Source organism: Cetorhinus maximus, chromosome 8 (genome assembly GCF_964194155.1).
Source record: "Cetorhinus maximus chromosome 8, sCetMax3.hap1.1, whole genome shotgun sequence".
NCBI classification, from domain to species: Eukaryota; Metazoa; Chordata; class Chondrichthyes; order Lamniformes; family Cetorhinidae; genus Cetorhinus; species Cetorhinus maximus.
In genome coordinates, this window is record NC_135886.1 from 100,368,843 (window position 1) to 100,389,151 (window position 20,309).

A 20,309-nucleotide genomic window follows, 5' to 3' on the forward strand; every position below is an offset into this window, starting at 1 on the left:
ATGCAGGAATTTTTCTAGTGCTGTTATGCAAAGGACTGTTTGAATTCAGTGGGGGATGGAGCAAGATACATCCTGCATAAAATTTAAGCCCATTCAAGACAGAAGATACATAGATAAAAGCAAAATACTGCGGATGCTGGAAATCTAGAACAAAAACAAAAATACCTGGAAAAACTCAGCAGGTCTGACAGCATCTGAGGAGAGGGATACAGTTGACGTTTTGAGTCTGTATGACCCTTATGAACTAAGACATATAGAAATGAGATGAAATATAAGCTGGTAGAAGGGAGTGGGTCAGGAGAGCTCGATAGAGGGCCAGTGATAGGTGGAGGCCAAGAAGAGACTGCCAAAGATGTCATAGACAGAAGAACAAAGGGGTGTTGACGGTGGTGATATTATCTAAAGGATGTGCTAATGGGGACATTAAAGGTAGCAAGCAGGACAAGCTAGTGGCAGATGGCCCTAATGGGGGTGGGATCGGAATACTTAGAGATCAGTGCTTCAAAAAAAAGTGCAGAGTGTAGTGATCAAAGAGACAAATGATTTGATGTTCCTGAAACATGAATAGCACTTAATTACAGAATCATAGAATTTTACAGTATAGGAGGCCATTCAGCCTATTGCTCCTGTGCTGGCTTTGGAAGAGCTGTCCAATTTTGTCCCACAACCCAATTTTTCCACACAAAAACTATTCCTAAGTTCTCTTCAAGAACATGTCCAATTTTCTTTCTAGATTTCTTGTGGAATGTGTTTCCACCACAATTTCAGGTGGTGTGTTAAAGATCCTAACAACCTGCTATCTGAAAAAAAATTCTCATTTCCCCTCTATGATGTACTTACTTAGCTAATTGTTTTAAATCTATGACCTCTGGTTACTGACCCATTTGTCAGAGGAAACAGTATTTCTTTATTTGTTCTATCAAAATCCCTAAATTTTAAATACCTCCAATAGGTCTCCCCTTAACTGTCTCTGCTGTAAGAACAATTCTAGCTATTTGAATCTCTCCATATAGCTGACTTTCCTCATCCCTGGTATACTGGTAAACCTCCATATAGCAACTCTAGAGAATCTAGAGAAACTTCTAATATTGAATTTGCAGCACCACTTTTTGGCCTAGCTAGTCTTTGGTGTTTATACATATACACACACACATATGAGTCGCCTTCCATTTTGCCTATCTTATTTCAACCTTTCAGTATATCTTTCTACTCGCTTTTCTCTCAGGTATTTATTTACTTTCCTTTTAAAAGCATCCAAACTATTTACTTGAATCACTTCCACATTTTAATCACTCCCTGAGTAAATACTATTTCCCTATTGGATTTATTAGTAATTATTTTTGGCCTTAGTGTTCGATTCTCCCGCAAGTAGAAACATTCCACAGCTACCCTATCCTTCCCATTGATAATTTTAAAGACCTTGATCAAGTCTCCTTGAAATCTTTTCTAAAGAGAAAAGCCCCAACCCATTCTATCTTTCCCAACAGAAATAATCTCTCAGTTCAGTAAATAATTTTTGCAAATTCTCCAGGGCTTCTATGTCCTTCTATAGTATGAAGACAGGAACTATACAGTAAGTGCAGTGACTAGGATCCTATACAAGTTTAACACAGCTACCCTACTTTTGAATTCAATACACCTATAAACAAGTGAAGACGGCACTCAGTAGGGTGCACACCTCAGCCATGTTGTGTTAACTGAACATTATTACAATTAGGCAGCTCTTCTTCGAGGCTTTTCCATGTCTGGTTGATGCTCTGTAAATGCAAAGCTGAAAAAATAAATTGCTTTATTAACATATTCCATCTCACTGAGGATCCTTCATGCCAACCTGCATCCACCAACCTGCACTGAAAACTCTGCTCACATTTTGACAGTTGTGACAATCCACAGCATTCAAAATTTAGCAACCCACAATATTCTTTAAAAAAAGTTACTTTGTCCTATCTCCCAATGTTAATGGATCCTTTAAGAAAAATGTTTCAAGATCTGAATCTTTACCAGAAACTAATCTGTTCTTCTTTGGGCCATACCCTGCGTACCAAGTTTCATTGAAATCTGCCCATTAGTTTTTGAGATATATTGTTGATGGACAAACAGACTAACAGGCAAAAACATTACATCCATCCACCTTCAGTGGTGGAGGTAAGAAATTCCAATGCTTTTTTGGCATTTCTGGTTGTTTTGTTGACGTACAATGCTTTTAATGATTTGTTCATCTGTATTATTATGCTCTGCTACCTCATTACATTTTTTTTATTTTCTAGGAAAAACAGAAATGTCACCTAAGTGCATCACTTCACATGTAGCTACGTTAAAGTTCATTTGCCACACATTTTTCAATTTTGTCTGTATCATTTGGCATTGTTCCCGAGTTAGCTATATCCCAGTTTGGTAATAGCTAATAGTGTAAAAGAATGCAACATAATACAAGATTGCAAATTTTGATTTGAGTTACTTATTCCTAAACCACATCATTATTGTAAATTATGAATATGAACGCAGCACTGATCCTTGTGGATTACTTTCTATCTTCCTCCAATCCGACTAACTAACCTTTAGCCCTACTTTGCTTTTTTTAAAAAAAAGACAATCTGTTATCCATTCCGCTATTAGTTCCTTGGCTCCATATGCCCTAACCTTTGTCAAGAGAACACCGTGTGGTACCTTATCAATGGCCTTTTGAAAACCTAAGTATGACATCTTCTGCATTACCCTTGATACTCTACCCATTAGCTCTTCATTCTAGCCTGTTTATATGTGTGGCTGCATACCATCCAGATCTGGGGTCTTATCTTTAGTTTTATTAGTTGTTATTTTCTCCCTTTCCATTCCAACTGTACTAATCTTTTTAAGCTCATTCTCTAGTGAAATGTCTACCTTGTTAGCTTTAGTAAAAACTGAGACAAAAGAGTTATCCAATTTTAGTCATTCCTCTGCCATTGGCCTAAGTAATATGCCGAGGCCCCGAGTGTGGGTTCTGCACCTGGAAGTCAGCGGCTTTTTGACTTCCAGGCCGGCCTTCGAAATGCGCCCAATAACATAATTGAGGCTTGTTAATCTCCAGGGCAGGTTTGAGGCCTTCATCCCGACCAATCAGTGTTGGAGGGCGGGATGTCCAGCCTCCGAGGTAGTTGGCCTTGTCCCAGAACAAGGTTGCAACCAATAATTTAAAGGGCCCCTGGCATGGGACAGTGTCAGGGAACCCCATCAAATGCAGGCTCGCTTCACAGTTTGCAGGATAATTTGTTATTGAGGAGTTTGTAAGCTTCTAAGGTGAATGCATCTAATTTTGAGTTCTGCTGTCTACCAACCTTGGCACTGTTCAAAGGTGGCATTCTTTTTTAACCCAAACAAGTTCATTTCTTTGCACGGAGGAATCGTCTAGTTGTTGCATGTTTCCCTCCAGAGATGTCTGTGCCATTGGAGCGAGGGGACAGGCTGGAAAAAAGGACCAAACCAGCTCCTAGATCCAATGAGAACCCTCAGAACCCTCCTACATGCAGTCGTGAGAGCTGATGCCTATCCCTGGGAAGAAGAAGTCGAGCCAAACATGTGCTGCTTGGGAGGAGGTGGCTGAAATCGTCAGCAGTGTTGGACTAATCAGGAGATAAGGGCCCATTGCCAGAAAAGACTAAATGTCCTCATGAGGGCCGCCAGGGTGAGTAAGGCCTCAGTACGTGCAATCTTGTGCCAGTCTGCTACAGGGCGTACTCACAAATGCAGGACAAAAGTGTGTTTGGCTGGACATCAAAGGCAGCATGATGCAACAAGGATATAGCTGTCAGTGACAATGTCTCATTGTTCTTTGGAGGCTTTGGTCCAGTTGTATGGTGGGTGGTTTGCAGAATGTGCATATGACAGATGATCACAACACGCAGGACAGCACGCACTTTGCTAATAAAGGGCGAGTGGAATGCTATTAAATAATCTGAAATTGTTAATGAACGTGCTCTTACACATCTTTTTGGGAAAAGTGAGCACACAATGCCCGCAAGCAAGTCCATACAGGTGGGCTGTATAGTCCTCCAGGTCTATAGGCAAGATTGGAGAAAGGCATGGGTCTGGTGAGATGGCAAAGGGCTCAATCAGATAGAAAAGGGGACAGGGCAAGTGGAAGGTGAATGAAGATCTGCATGATTCAATGAAGCTCGTGAATATAGTTCAGACATTGAAACCCTGACAAGCTTCATCACTGGAAACTTCAGATTATTGTTCAAGTGTGCAATGTGTCTGCAGAATCTCATCTCTCAGGTTGGACATGAGTAATGTTGTGGAGCTTATCGTCATTGCGCTGAAGTGGTAAGGTCTGTGATGCCCACTAACCCCCTTACTTATGTCTCTTTGTCACAGGAGAAGCTGCTTCAGCTCACCCTCCTCCAGATGCTGTGCCCGTCCAAGAAGGACGGAGGATGCAGCGTCACATCTTCACTCTGCACCAAGTACCATCGTAGATACAGACACCTCGGCAGAGATTATCCAACGTGTCTGACTGGGACATGCACACACTGGTGAGGGCACTTCACATTCGCACATGCAGCTACTGGAGAGTGTGGTGGAGCAGGCCTCGGGCAGTTGGAGGATTGTCTGGGGTGATCCAGAGACTGATTCCAAGTTGGATGATGAGCCTCTGGAGTTGTGCGTAAGGAGGCAGATGCTGGATATTCAGCACGAGGTCTGTGAAGATTTTGCAGATATACCAGAGGGGTTGCGTGCTCTTGGCCCGGACTATGGATGTGTCCATCAAAGCCTGTGCACTGCGATCACCTACTCTTCGGAGCATCAAGCTTCCTCCATGGACAGACTGGTGACGGTCCTGGAAGGGCAAACTGGGTGCATTATAGATGCACTCATTGGTATGCGCTCCGACCTGCATGCCATAGCCTTGGCTCTGAGCTCAAGGGCCCAGAGCCAGGGGAACTGGGAGCATGGGCACAGACCCAATTCCTGGGACCTCACCGTATGGCAGGGAAGTCCAAACGGTCCTTGTGCCAGAGGCTGAGCAGCAGTTGCCACCATCTGGAAGCACCTCTCAGGACACTTCTGATGGGGGCAACATCTCCGTCCTTTTGCCATTTGCCTCGTGCAGTGTTGTGGTAACAGAAGATTCTCCTGCCTCTCAGCAATGGTCTTCTAAAGTGGCAGGTCATTAAGGCTGCAGCCACACAGAGGACACCCATCGAGGTCATCCAGGGAAAGGGAGATGGCAGGTCAGCTGCCCTCTCTCTCGTGCAGCAGCAAGCGAGGGAGAGCACTGCACCAGAGCACCCACAAACCCATTAAAAAAACTCGACAGTAATCACCAAGAGGGACACATGGGTGAGTTGCTCATTGTTGCTTGCTAATATTCAATTCACATCTATAAATAAACCCACATCTCATACACCCTCATACTGATGTTATAATACTGTGCTGTGGTACTTATATCTGGAGGTCGAGGAAAGCTTGCTAATATTGATGCAGGGCAGGAGGCCTTGTGTGTTTATGTTGGGAAATAGTTTGTTGACATGACGGTAACAGGAATCGCTCAGCAGACAGAATTGTACACATGGCGACCATGCATTGCCTGGGATCAAACTGGGGAGGTTTTTACATGTAAAGCGAATGTGATAACCGCCATACTATGAAAACTGGTAGCAAAGTGGCAAGTTGGATCCAAAATTGGCTCGGAGGCAGGAAGCAAAGGGTATTTTCATGATAGGAAGGCTTTTTCCATTGGGGTTCTACAGGGAAGTACAAGGTCCCTTGTTATTTTTTTGATAATATATCAATGAGTTGGACTTAAATGTAGAAGACATGATTAAGAAGTTTGCAGATGATACAAAGTTGGGTCGTGTGGGAGCATTGACAAATGAAATTCAATCTTGAAAGTGTGAAGCAATGCATTTGGGGGAGGCTAACAAGGCAATGGAACACACAATAAATGCTAGGATACTGGCAAGTGTAGAGGAACAGAAGGACCTTGGGAGTGCATGTCCACAGGTCTCTGAAGGTGGCCAGGACAGGTAGATAAAAGTAGTCAAGAAAGGCAAGTACCCCACATGCCTTATTAGCCAAGGCATAGAATATAAGAACTGACAAGCTATGATGGAATGGTATAAAATACAAATTAAGCCACAATTGGAGTATGGTATGCAATTCTGGTCATTGCACTTCAGGAAAGATGTGATTACACTCAAGAGGATAGAGATTTGCGATAACGTTGCCTGGACTTTTAGCTATGATGAAAGATTGGATATGCTAGGGTCATTTTCTTTGGAACAGAGTGGCCTCATTGAAGTGTATAAAATTATGAGGCCTCTAGATAATAGAAGGTCCTATTCTCCTTGGTTGAGGGGTCTATAACCAGGCAGCATAGATTTAGTGCAAGAGGTAGGAGTAGGGGATTTGAGAAGAATTTCTCTCACCCAGGTGGTGGGGATCTGGAATTCACTGCCTTGAAGGGTAGTTGAGACAGAAATTCTCATTGCATTTAAAAGGTACTTGGTCCATAGCCTTCACGTACACATCCAAGAGCAATAAAATCCGATTAAGATGGCTCCTTCTCAGCTGGTGTGCACAGTGGGTCTTATGGCCTCTTTTTGTGCTGTAAATTTCAATGATTTTATGATTTTCCTGACCCAATTATGCTGATATTTCACAAGATAGAATCCCTCCTTCCCATATCGTATGTTCTTTCCTAATCTGTTTGACTTTATGCTTATGCTCAGATTATTACCCGTGAGTTTCTGCTTTTCAAGTTAGCTCATAAAACCAAAACTCTTGTTGCAAGATCACTTCCCTAATGTTTGCTATATTGCAAATTCTTACATGGGAGCACACTGGACACTCCCTCCTTCCAGATTCTCTTGGTTGTTTCAAGACGACTTTTACCCTCACACCAGGTAACCAACTCGCCCTCCAGGTTCTTGATTTTGACTACAAAGAATATAATTGCGCCCCATTATAGAATGCAATAATTACCTTTCTCCTCTGCATCTTCTTCCTTTGGATGGCCACCTTCTTGATTAGCATTCGAGTTGGCCTTTTCAGTCTCTCTTTCTTACAGGTATGCAGTACCTTATGCCTGTTGGACATCCTCCACTATCTTCCCCTTACCTGGCTAACAAAGTACCTGAACTTTCCTCTGATGAGAGGCTGAACTCAGGAGTAAGTTACCCAGTAATTCTTCCTCTGCCCTAATGTGTCAGTGGCTCTAGCCAGGAAACCAGATTAACAATTGAGCCAAGTGCCTCACGGTTCACAAATTCCCATACCACAATCCCAACAGGTTGCCTGATCTTAATCAGTTAATTTGTTAGTTATCTGTTGTTTATATATTGAAGTAATTAGTCACTTGAAGTATAACTTTACTAAAGATCAGTTTAGCTTGATGTTAAATAAATTAGTGATTTAGCTATTTATCAATTACTAAAATCTTTAAATGCAGTTGGAAATTAATTTACCTTGTTTTCCTTTTGGCTTACACCTGCACCATTATTGCTAATTACTAATTCAAGCTCAATGCTAACCACTGCAGATACTTAAAGATATACTTAGCTTAATTTCATCATGTTTTGCTACCCTTGTACACGCTGATTATCATGTCACTCTTTCTATTTGCTCAGTATATTGGTTTAAAGGACTTCCTTTCCCTGTGCACCAATTTTCTCCCCTCAAATGCTTGTTGCCACTGTTTAGCAGACACTCCCAGCACTGTGCACACAGCTCAGTACACCAAAATACACTTGCATAGCGAAGCAGATTCATTAGAGATGATCAAGTAGCTACTCAACAACTTCCTACAAAGTTTGCCCTTAGAACAAGCAGCAACTGAAAAAGATATTGCATCCTTGAGCCACAAACATAATTGCACCAAGTGCTATCACCTATGGATTGCACACAAGCTGTATGCTGGTGGGTATCAAGCAGAGAAAGACTAATCTTGGGTCAATTTCAAAAATTGATTTAATAACAATGGTTATCAAGGCCTTCCCTCATACTGCATGCCAAAGTGAAAGTTAAGAGTGCAAAAATGCATCAGCCAATTTATTTCGATTACAAACAAGACAGTGACTGGATCATACTTATTGGTATCAACAGCTGGTCTACTTGCACTGGTTGGAATAGACTACATGAACCAATATTCAGATAATTCAGAGCAGCATCCTTGGATGAGAACTGACACAGGAATCAAAGAATCAGATTTGCTGATACCGACACCACAGATTGTACAGTCACACCAAAATGAACAGTTGTCAAAAATTTGGGTGACACCAACAGGTATGCAGCAACTCATTACAATTTTTCTTCCATAACCATGTCTTGAAGTGAAGAAACCCCATCACCATTTCAACCCAGCCATGTCAGTCTTATCATATTTAGTCAATAATCATGTATGTCCACTATTAACGGCTTCAAGCACAGCCATCACAAACAACTAAGCACGGCTACTACAAACAGCTCCAAGCACTTCAAACAACTCCTACAGCTATCACAAGTTTTTTTTTAAAAAAACATATTTGAGTGGAAGATGAAAACAAGCTTAGAGAAAATAGCCAGTTATAAATTGTTTGGTGGGCGTGGAAGAAAAAGGAGACCAATGAGAACAACATACATTTACCTTATTCTGAGAAAAGTGAACCAAGACCATGGAATAGGTCTTTTATATAGGGGCAGGATATCTTCATGTAGACACCTCAGCTGTCATGAGAGAATATTTTAAAAAGCAGGTTCCTCCCAAGGCCAAAAATATTTTCAATAGGGAACGCAAGATACTGTGTGAAGCAAAATTGTAAATGCACTCTTTACAAACTAGTTCACAATTGTGCTAAGTGCAGAGATTCTCCCTTATATATTCACGAACAGTAGTGAACTGCAAATTGATGGGTTGTGCTTTTGTGTTGTTCCTCAGTTCTTAAAATGTGCTCTGAATAGAATGAAATAGCAGTGATACTTCATGTAGCGAAACTTTGGGGAGGTTTTTTTTATTAAGGTAAATCATCCAGCAAAAATTCTGACAGGAAGTGGGTACATACAGCCATCTGCCCTTTTAAAAGAGATGTTAATTTCCATTAGAAACTAGTTTTACATGATTGCAAAGGTTTTTCTTTACAAAAATGACAAATTTAAAATTAAAATATTTTTCACATTAGATTTCCAGGCCCCACATTTTTATTTTTTTTTCACCAAAATATTTTACCTGGTTACAAAACTAACCCACAAAACCACTGGAATGTTTTGACACAAACAACTTTCGCCTTACTCTTCCCCACTTGTAATAGCCTAACACCACAAATACCTGGTGAATTAAAATCAGACCTTTTAAGTATGACACAAGACAAACATTGACAGAAGTCAATAACTACCACCATTTACTTATTCCCACATATCACACTAACTACGACAATCACAATTTTAAAACAATGATTCTTTAGGGTTTCATACCCCCAAATAATCTTGAGATGTGGGTGTTTCCATAATTAAATTCATGCTAAAAAAACCTTGTATTTATAAAATAGTTGATAAAAATATTCCTCTCTGTTAACAATACAGTATGGAGGTATGGGTGCCATTGATGGAGATGACGGGCAGATGCAGTTACTCTGACTTGGCTTCTTTCTCTTCACAGCTTTCAGTAGACTGTGCCTGAAATGTGAAAAAGGTAAAAATGTAGTAAGGGCAATTAGGGGCGGACAATGAATACTGACCTTGCCAGTGATATCCACATTCTATGAACAAATTAAAAACAAGAAAAAAAGTTAAATAAATTGCAGAAAATGAGTGTTGGCTTTAGGATATTCTCTCTAATTGCAACCAGTTAAATGCATAAATAACTGAAAAATGTAGAATATATCCTTGTTCATTCAGCTCACAGCATTCCTAAAGACTTGCGAAAGACTGCACTTTGTCTTAATTTGCCACTAAAGTTATATATCCAAAACATCAGACTAAATTTCAAGCAATCATTTAGTAGGTTACTGGATGTTTCTGTTGGTTATAATATACATTTCTCTGGATAATGAAGTAAATATCCCCTCTTCTCATTCCAATTTGTCTTATTCATCAGAAGACAGTAGCCACCACCAAGTGAGGAGCAGGTAGGTTAAGGTTATTACTTATACCACTGACTTATAAACAACTTCATTAGTTAACACACTGGGGTGGAGGTCGAGGAGGGAGGGAAAAACTGTTGGACAAAGATGTTAGTCCATTTGAAAGCACTGCTGGGTTATGTCACTTTTCTTTTCAACTGGGGAGAAAAGATCTCAAACACCCTGTTCCTCCTACAGCAATGTACCCTGTGGACTTTCAGAAAATTTTCACTTTCCCACTTCCAGGTACAGACCACAACACACTCAGTTTGACGTAATGATCCCTGAGCTGTTAATTATTTGACTGTTACCCAGTTTGGATTATTGTAATTTCTGAAATTGAATTTATTAAAAGCATACATGTAATTCTTTCCTAAAAGAGTAAACAATCTGCAAGTACAAAATTCAGTAAAAATCTGCCTGTACCCAAACTGCACACAGGAGACTCTCATATGAAGTATTTCTCACTTTTGCTGTCCCATCTGAAAAGCTGGAAAGTGACAAAGCACCTCCCAAAAATAAACAGAGAGCAATCTGGGGCCCAATCATTCTCTCACAACTGACCAGTAGCTGTACTAAGTTTTAAAATTACTGTAGCTTACTATTTGAACAGAACATAAAAAATGAATGATGCTGCAATAGCTGAAGCTGAAAGTCCATTTAGCATTGAACTTAACATGTCCAATCAATACAGAGCAGCACATAGCACTGACTATACAGCCAAAATGTTCAAGTTCAAGTCAGAGGAAGTACTTTTAATAGGCGACATCTTAAAAAATTCTCTCCTAGTAAAGGAAAGCATTAAAACCAGCAAAGCTGTTAAATAGCTTAAAATACGGGGAAAGATGACCGAGATCTTTTTCGGGTGGATGAGTCAAGATGGATCCAATGACCTCCCATCTGTAAATCAGCTATGTATTTTAGACCTTTCAAGTTAAGAAACTTTGTGTAAGTTTGGGTGAAGAAATGGAAGAGGGAAAGAGACAACAAGGGAGAGTATTTGATAAGCAAAATCTCAAACTGAAAACATTCAAATTACAAGGACTAAACAAACCACAATTGGATATAGGTTTTAAAATGCTACAGGTCAGCAGTTATGTGAAGCAGACACTGTTTAATGTTGCTGCTTTCCAATCTGAAAGTTACCTCATCATTTTTGGCTTCTCCGTTCTCAGAGGGAGTTTCTTCCTTTGCATCCTCTTGGTTAGTCTCTTCTTTGCCTTTTGCTCCTTTTTTTCCTTTTGCTGGTGCTCTCTTTTCCTCCTTCTTGTCATTAGCAGCCTTTTCTTTCTAAGAACATGAATCCAGCATGTTACCACCAAACTAAATATTAGTGTCAACAGAAAAATCAGGTAATTTCTGAATATATAAAATATTTACATTAGCCCACTTCATGCTTCACTGATACCATGTGATTGAACACTCTGTAGTAAACTTAGTTTAGTTTTATTTAATTACATTAAAGATAGTTACTTATAGCCCTACATGATACCTTAGCTTCAACTATTTTCTAAAATGATAAAATAATGTTAATAAGTGCACCCACTGACTTTGGCACTCATCCAAGTGCTGGTACAGATATGCAGAATCAGCACAATATCATAAGCTTTTGCTCCAAATCAGTTTAAAATAAACTGTGTTGGAAGCAAGTCTGCTTGCTTATCAAAAAGTTAACAAAAAACTTGCAAAATTTGAATATTTTTTCATTTCAGTAAAAGGCTACTAAATAAAAATATTCTGCTGCAATTAAAAACCATTAAGTGTCTGAATTGAAATAGCTATGCAAAATTTTAAATTAAGTCTTTATAGTTTACTTCCCCATGTTCCATTACTGTAAAACGTACAATTAATTATTTCATTTCAGGGGCATGATCCCAAATTTTAAAAATGCTGTTACAGGTACTTAATGAAAAAGAACATCTAACTGCCCATTAGCAGTTAATAAATGAAGGAATTGAATTTTTAAAAAATGCACTACATGGCTCTCAATGTTTTGTAATTAAATTTATTTTGTGACTTCAATATAAGCAACAATCTTTGCTGGCATCTACAAGAAGCTAAACGATGGTCTTGTGTTGCATATGGAGAAATGGACGTCAAATGAAATTAAGAAATTTTAGAAATAAACATCTGACTCCTGAAAAAAATGTACTTGCATGAATCAATAGTTAAACCTATTTTAAAAAAAACTGATATACAATAATTTTATTTATGCATATTTCCATTTCAACTGTTTATATTTGGATAAGTACAGGAGGGAGAAAGGAAGAGAAGGATACACAAAAAGGGCGAGATTAAGAAAGGTGGGAGGGAGTTTGTAGCATAAACACCAGCATACAATCACTGGGCTGAACAGCCTATATTCGTGTTATAAATTCTATGAAATTGGGTTACTTTCATATGATAACCAAGCTGCAAGATACTGTGTACATTTGTTTCCAACCCTGCCTTTGTCCTTCTTCCCCTCCCTTCCAAAAGAAAGCTCTTCGCCTTCTCAGGTTACTAATTTATTTATCAAGGGGCCAGATTTCCACTCAAATAGATTGCTATTATTATACTTTTTATAAAAAAGGTATGCAACACCCAGATCCTCTCAACAATAACCTCACTAATATTTTAAGCTAACCTCAGGGCAAACTCATACTTATTCTGTGCTTTTAACCATGTGTCTATTATCCACTTCTTCCACACACAATCTTCAGGATCTTAACAGAAAGGCTCCCATTTAATATCACAATGTGTTTGATGTGCAGTGACAATTCAGCATTTAACATGCAGCTTTCTGGGGGCAGCAATATCCCCAAAATTGTAATTAGATGAATAACACGTTTTCTGCAGTGGGGAAAGCTATTTATTGAAGGAGAAACGTTGGCATTCCCTATTTTCCTTTGAATTGTAGCATCGAATCTTTAACATCTACCCACAATAATCATAACGGAAACTGCACTAGAGGGTCATCTTGGATTTCCCTGAATCAGGAGTTAAACACAAATATCGTTTATCACTTATCAACTGAAATCTTGATGTTGTCTAGGTCTTGAAGCAGTCCTTGCTGGCATGCAGCATTTTCTTATGGTTTCAATTTAAATTATTTCCTAACTGAAATAAATTGAGCTCTTCTCCTGCCCACTTGCCTGTAATCGACTCCTTTATTCAATTTATCTGATAAACCAATTATTTAAACAAAAGTGGAAATGTAATGTTTAAAATACTGATAATTCATTATTTCAAAGAAGAAAAGCCAGCTTTGAATCAAAAATTTGTACCTAGCTTTAACGTAGCTCTCCTAAATAATTCATACTTTCCACAAAAGCTACCAAATCAAAACTAAAATTAGAAAAAATTTTGAGCTTTCCAAATGGCTAGTTGTTATCATAGGCTTCTAAATAAACTGCAATGATAATTTCCTCTATTCAAATCCAGGAGGACAAGTTTCTTTTTTGTCCCCTTTGATGTTCTCAAATCAGTTAACAGGCAGCCAAAGCCTTGGTTTAACATCTCATCAGAAAGGCATCTCTGAAAAGCTAGCATCACTTCTGTTGGCTTTGCTTGATTAACACCCAAACTTCTAACCCAGGGGCATGCTATGATCAGCAACTGCTAGTGAGAAGTTTCTTGGAGGCATTACAAAACTGCACTATAAAGTCTAACAGCTAAATTTCAGTAAATTATGTTCAGAAATATTTCCAATAGTTAAAACCAATAGTCAGCCAATTGCTACATAGGAACCACTAAATTTGAGCAATGAGCCATTGCATTTTTTTTCTAAGATTATAAACAAGCCACTTATCTTGATTCCTTTTCTTTCCTACCCCCCTGAGAGCATCAACTTCTGCTAGCTTATGGATTCCAATGGCAGAATCCATTCAAGTGAATACCCTCACATTATCCAAAACGATGTCTACAGGTTACTTCATACATGGGTTACTGGACAGTGAAATAGAACATATCCAAACTCCCTAATAAGGCATTGTAGTCAGATGTAATGTCCCCAACGCCAGCCAAGATTAGCTAACTCAGCAAAAACAAATGTCTCAAAAAGGAGGGAGCACTTTGATCAGGTACCAGTGGAACAGAATTGTAATAAAATTCACTATATTGGCAAGAAAGATTCACAATTTGGGAGGGGAGAAAGTGAAAGAAAGAGCGAAAGAAAAGCTTGGTGTTAAAATATCGTTTTATCTCTAACTAGCCTGATGGACTTTGACATATGTATGCACACACATACAATTCCTAGCATGGTTTTGTTGGAGGGAGTTGGGGAAATGGTGGCGGACACCAAACAGAATGGGTATGAAAATTTAATAAGTTTAACAAAGCAGACAGGTTTGAAAAATTAAAAGTCACGATTAACAATAGCACAAATGAGAGTGTACAAACTAGATGGTAAAATTTTTAAAGGTGGTGCAGGAAGGGACACCCAAGGGTTCACATACACAAATCTTTGAAGATGGCAGGACAAGTCAGTACAGCTGCTAATAAACCCAAGGAACCTAAGTGCTTTATTAACAGAAGCAGAGAGTTCAAAAGCAAGGAAGTTATGGTGAACCTTTATAAATCACCGGTTCAGCCTCAGGTACAGTATTGTTTCCAATTATTGATACCTGTAATTGTAGCTTTAAGGAATGTAGTGACTGTAGCTTTAAGACTTATTTTGTTATATAGTATCATGTGATAGTGTGAACAGATCAGCTCTAAGCGTAGGGAACCTTAGAATGGGAGGTTTTCTTCTAGTTGTGGAGCATGATGAAAGCATGACTGCTGCTGCAGCCTGTAAATAAAGTTTGATGTTTCTAATGAGAAACCTATCTGGAAAATCAAGTCCATAACAAACTGGCAATGAGGATGGGCAGAACCTCTAGTCCTTGTCTTAAAACAGGATCAGACCATCCAGATCTGTGGGAGAATATAAGCTAACAGTGAACAAAGCTGCCAAGTTGGACAAGTACCCTAACCCCAAGATTGAGGATCTCCATGCTAAATTAGGAGGAACAACTTATACTGAAGTAGATATGAGTCACGTGTATCAGCAGCTGAAACTGGATGATACCTTGAGTTTGTGACCATAAACACCCACAAAGGGTTATATCAATATACGCATCTGTCCTTCGGCGTTTCTTCAGCCTGCACGATTTTCCAGAGGACGATGGAGAGTTTGATACAAGGACTACCTCAAGTCGTGGTCTACCTGGACAATGTCCTAATAACAGGGTTCACGGAAGCTAAACTCTTCCAAACAATTTCTGGAAGCAGGAGTGCGCTTAAAAAAATAAAAGCATACCTTTTCAGGCAAGCGAAGTCGTTTATTTGGGCCACCGGGTGGATGCCCAAGGGTTACACCCCGTAGAAGAAAAAGTTAAAGCTACAATTACTACAATACCTTACTTCAGAAAGGATATCAAGGGTTTGGAGGGTACAGGGGAGACTTACCAGACGACCCCAGAGCTCAGAGAATTCAGACCGGAGGAGCCGAGTGTTCTCCTTATAGCAGAGTAGTTAAGGGGAGATTTAATGGGTGTTTAAAATTGAAGTGTTTTGATGGAGCAGATATGGAGAAACTGTTTCCAGTAACATGAGGATTGGTGGCAGAGGAAACAGATAAGATAATTGGCACCAAAAAAAAGAACCAGATGAGAATTTTTTTCAAAACTCAGCGATTGTTACTATCTATTACTGAAAGGGTAACTGAAGCAGATTCAGTGGTAATTTTCAAAAGGGAATTGAAAGGAAAATGCGCAGGGCTATGGGGAAAGAGCAAAGCAGTGGGCTAATCGGTAACTCTTTTGGAGAGCTGGCACAAACACTATTTATAAAATGCCTTCCTTCTATGCTGTGCAATTCTATCAAGTCCCATGAAATCCCATTCCCTCCCCAAATAGCAAAACATGTTTCGCAGACTTTATGAAGTGCTAACATTGAAACCAAACCACTTACTTTAGCGGGCGCCTTCTTTTGTTTTGGCTCTGGTTCTGGAAGTACGGGTTTCTGCTATAAAGCAAAGACATTCAATCAATCTTCGGCTCTCATTAAAAAAAAACAATTATAAAGGACACAGAAGTTACTTACTGCTGACAATCTTGCTGACCTCCTTTTTGGCTTTAGAAAATATAAAAGATACATTGATTTTAGAGTAGTTTAAATTTGTCTACACAAAAATGTCCAAAAGTTTTTAAAGCTCTGAGAAAGACACCAACCTCCTCTCTTGCCTCTCCAGCATTCTGCAAAAACAAAAGAATACATTTCTGTTGGTTATATTTGTCAGTTTAAAGTTCTCAAAAAACAAAGTGATATTCTTTTCCTAGTAATCTACCAAATTAAGGTAGCTGGAGCTACGGCTTAATTTATCTGTTACAGGAATCCAAACTTCTGATCTAGCAATTTACAATTGTGAATTTATTAACCAAATGCAGATTCTAAATTCAGGCGTCTACAACAGCTTTTGGCCAAAGCTTACGGTAAAACACTTAGCTTTGCTATGCTGGCCTTTCAACAAAAACAAATTCAAATTTTTCTATTAAGACCAACTAAAGCAAGTATTTTAACAGAAGATCAGTGTTCTGGAGTTAGCAGTTTTCACTATGCACCTCACAAGATCTGTTCCACTAAATGATACAAGTCCCCATAGTTGAGAGTCAACACAAAACATCAAGTAATACAATCTATTATCAATGTTGTAATTCATGAGCAACATGCATTTGGAAAGAATCTTCACGTATTGCCAAGGTATTTCAATTCCAAAATGTAAGTACCCAGGATATACAGGTGGGGGTGTGGCTTAAAGAATTACTAACCAATGGGATTGACTAACAGTTATCAAATTAAAGAGTATGAAACACAAAAAACAAAATAATTTAAGTAGTTAAAATCCAGTATCCAGGTCAAAGTAAAAACACAACAGAAAATTGTACTAATTAAATACTGTAATCACATTCAAATAAAGCAGATGGGAAAATCATACAAAATAATATTAAATCCCAATGTACGAATAGAAAATTGCCAAAAACATTTTATTCTACAGTATTGAAATATCTAAATAAATTGGAACATTTCTGTAAGCACAATGCAGACTTAAACAACCAACAGCTCAAGAATTTGTCTTACAGTTTGTGTAAGAAATGTGGAGATGGTGGTATAGTGGTAATGTCACTGGACTAGTAATCCAGAGACACAGGTTAATGCTCTGGGGGCATGGGTTCAAATCTCACCATGGTAGCTGGTGGAATTTAAGTTCAATTCATAAATCTGGAATTAAAAGTTAGTCTCAGTAATGGTGACCACTGATTGTTGTAAAAACCCATCTGGTTCAATAATGCCCTTTAGGGAAGGAAATCTGCTGTCCTTATATGGTCTGGTCTACATGTGACTCCAGACCCACAGCAATGTGGTTGACTCTTAACTGCCCTATGAAATGGCCTAGCATGCCACTCAGTTCAACAGCAATTAGGACAAAAATCTGACCTTGCTGTAGACACCCACATCCCATGAAAATAAGAGGGGAGAAAAAAAACAGGGAAATACAGGACCGCAAGTAATTTAGACAGACTTTTGGGTCTGTTGAGCAATCCAAAATCATGCATAAAAATACCTGGGTGACCCAACTGTCTCTATTTTAAGGGATTGTCCTTCATTTTGACTGTTGCTCTGCATTCTTTATGGGACTCCTTCTGTCCCTGTTTCTCAGACAACCTGTGGAAAACTGAGCCTCAGAAGACTCCTCTTGCTCTCACTTTTTTTGAGAGAATGCACGCTGTGGTGGTTGGCCCCATGGGGTAGTTATGATCACCAGGACCACCCATGCCCCTATGGTGAGCAGCACACAACCGCCAACCCACCTCCCTCCCACTCAACTGCCAGCACTACTCTCCCTCGCCACTACCCCCAAACCCCAGTTGAAGTGTCCCTTATTTTATCTCATAACAGTCGGTTGGAAATTACATTCAAGGTAAGCTGAAGCAAAGTTCCCAAAATATTTATTGCAGCAAACTCCATAATAGCAACAGCTGGGGTAAATCATTCGGCCCTTCGAGTCTGCTGCCCCATTCAATAAGATAATGGCTGATCTGGTTGCAGTCTCAACTTGCCTGTCTGCCCCCCATAACCCTTGATTCCTATCAAAAATCTGTTTAACACTGCCTTGAATAAATTCAAAGACCCAGCCTCCACTGCTCTGTGAGGGGGTGAGAATTCCACATACTAAAGACCTCTGGGATTAAAGAATTCTCATCTCAATCTTCAAAGGGAGACCTTTTCTTCTTAAACTGGATCCCCTAGTTCTAGTCTCCCTATGCAAAATATAAATCTATATAACAGCTGAATTTACTATCCTCACTGGGGGGGGGGTTGGAAAGGAAGGAAATTAAAGATCTACCAGAACATCCTATCTATGGATCTGGACACAATTCTGTAAACTTGACCACCTCAACCATCAGACCATGCCCTTAGTCACACAACAGCCACATATAACAATATATATTTAAGATCTACCTTTAATTTTCATTATCTTTATTTGGGGAATGCTACCCATTTAGACACATTACATTAAAGCCAGATGATCCAGCTGAGCTAACTTGTGTTTCTTACTACCTTGCACATGATGAGTTCATTGGTTTGGATCCATCAGTTTCTTGTGGTTTGTTACATCCTGGAGAGCCTGCGCAGCCTGACGCACCGTAGTGACGTCAACGCGTCCGTTCAAGCTTCCCGCTCTTTTCGGAGGCCCCGCCCCCTCAGACCTGATTCAAACCGGTAGGGGGGCGGGGAACTAGGCCAGGTTCGCAAAGCCGCTTTAACAAAGTCAAAACTCGCCCGTCAAACCCAGCCGAGTTGCCGTCATCCCACCAAACCTCCAACGCCCCCCCCCCCCACCCAGCCAGTTCCTGTCGGTCCACCGAATGTGAAGGAGACACCCCTCCCCCACCGCCAGAGGAAAGCGCGTGCAAACCCCAACAGTCTGGAGCAGCGCGAGGAGCCGGCTGGAAATTCAAATAACCCGCGCCCACCCACCCCCCCCTCCCCACCGCACGCCCACTAACGGCCGGAGGCTACACTGCGCCGCAGCCAGGGCCCCGAGAACAAAGGACCACACGGCTCTGGATTACCACCACCCCTTCCCCGCCGCCCAAGCAATGCCCGAGACCTAGGCGACTTACTGCCGGCCGCAAAGCGCGGACGCCGGGCAGGGAGACGGGGGGGGGGGGGGGAGGGGGTGGTTGATGGATTGGGGGAAAGGGGTGATGTGCACGGCAGCGGCACCAATGTTAAACGCTGCCCAACTCGCAACTGCCATTAACGCAACTTTAAGACCCGACATTTCGGCGCTTCTCTCTCTGCACGTACCTTTCTCTTGGGTGGCATGGTGACTCGATTGATCAAAACAATGAAGGGAGGGGAAATAAAATAACAAAAGGCGGGGGGGGGGATAACCCCGAGGAGTGAGTTATTTAATATATATATTTTAAAAAGCCACGGGGTTTTTTTTTCACCCCTTATCCTTGCCCCCCTCTTTCACACACACGGGTACCACCAATGGCCACTCACAGCAAGTCGCAACGACTGCAACCAACCCTGCTGCCAAGCGGTGTGGTGACTGACGGCGCTCTCGGCCAATCGGAGATCCGAAGCCGGACGGGCGGACAAGGCCCCAACACCCCCCACGGGGCCCGGCCAATGGGAAGGGGTGATGGGCGGGTTCCAACCAATGGGAGGGGGAGGTGAGCGGGTTCTGGCAAATGGGACAGCGAGGTGGGCGGGTTCCGGCCAATGGAAGCGGGAGGTGGGCGAGTTCCGGCCAATGAGAGGCGGATGGGTGTTAGCCAATAGAATGTGGCCTGGAACGGTTCCGACCAATAGGAGAGATAAGAGTGCGGATTTAGACCAATGGAAGGGATTGGTGGTTCGGTCCCTGCTAATGGGGAGGGCGAGTGGACGGATTTTGGCCAATGGAAGGGAGATGAGCGGATTCCGGCCAATAGAAGGGGAGGGGCGGTGAGTGAGTTCCGGCCAATGGGGGGGCAGTAAGCGGGTTCTGGCCAATGAGGGTGGGAAGCGGGCGGAGCCTCGAGCGAGGGGCCGAGTCGGTGGGAGCAGTGGTGGCTTGTGGAAAATTGCCCAATGCCCGTTGGCTGTCCCCGCCGGAGACGCTCATTATATATATATATAAATATATAAAAAAATAATGCTCCAATATTCAGTTTTATTTTTAAAACACGAACGTCCGCCTAATGAGACGGCGGCGCA

General features: G+C 40.8%; 1 protein-coding gene across 1 annotated transcript; it reads right to left on the reverse strand.

Annotated features, from left to right (window-relative positions):
• Positions 1–8,941: 8,941 nt before the first annotated feature.
• On the reverse strand, positions 8,942–19,681 carry LOC144683839 (uncharacterized). The gene is made up of 6 exons (XM_078547320.1): positions 19,410–19,681; positions 16,268–16,291; positions 16,140–16,169; positions 16,008–16,061; positions 11,220–11,363; positions 8,942–9,627 (listed from the first exon to the last, which is right to left on the reverse strand). The coding sequence occupies exons 1-6, from the start codon at positions 19,425–19,427 to the stop codon at positions 9,580–9,582; spliced, it is 318 nt and encodes a 105-aa protein (XP_078403446.1). The 5' UTR covers positions 19,428–19,681; the 3' UTR covers positions 8,942–9,579.
• Positions 19,682–20,309: the final 628 nt, after the last annotated feature.

Excerpts from the sequence above, each read along its gene's own strand:
- LOC144683839 (XM_078547320.1), bottom strand. Across the intron at positions 16,170-16,267 it reads CTGGAGAGGCAAGAGAGGAG|CCAAAAAGGAGGTCAGCAAG; the intron begins GTTGGTGTCTTT and ends TATTTTCTAAAG. Across the intron at positions 11,364-16,007 it reads AAAAGAAGGCGCCCGCTAAA|AAAGAAAAGGCTGCTAATGA; the intron begins GTAAGTGGTTTG and ends TCATGTTCTTAG.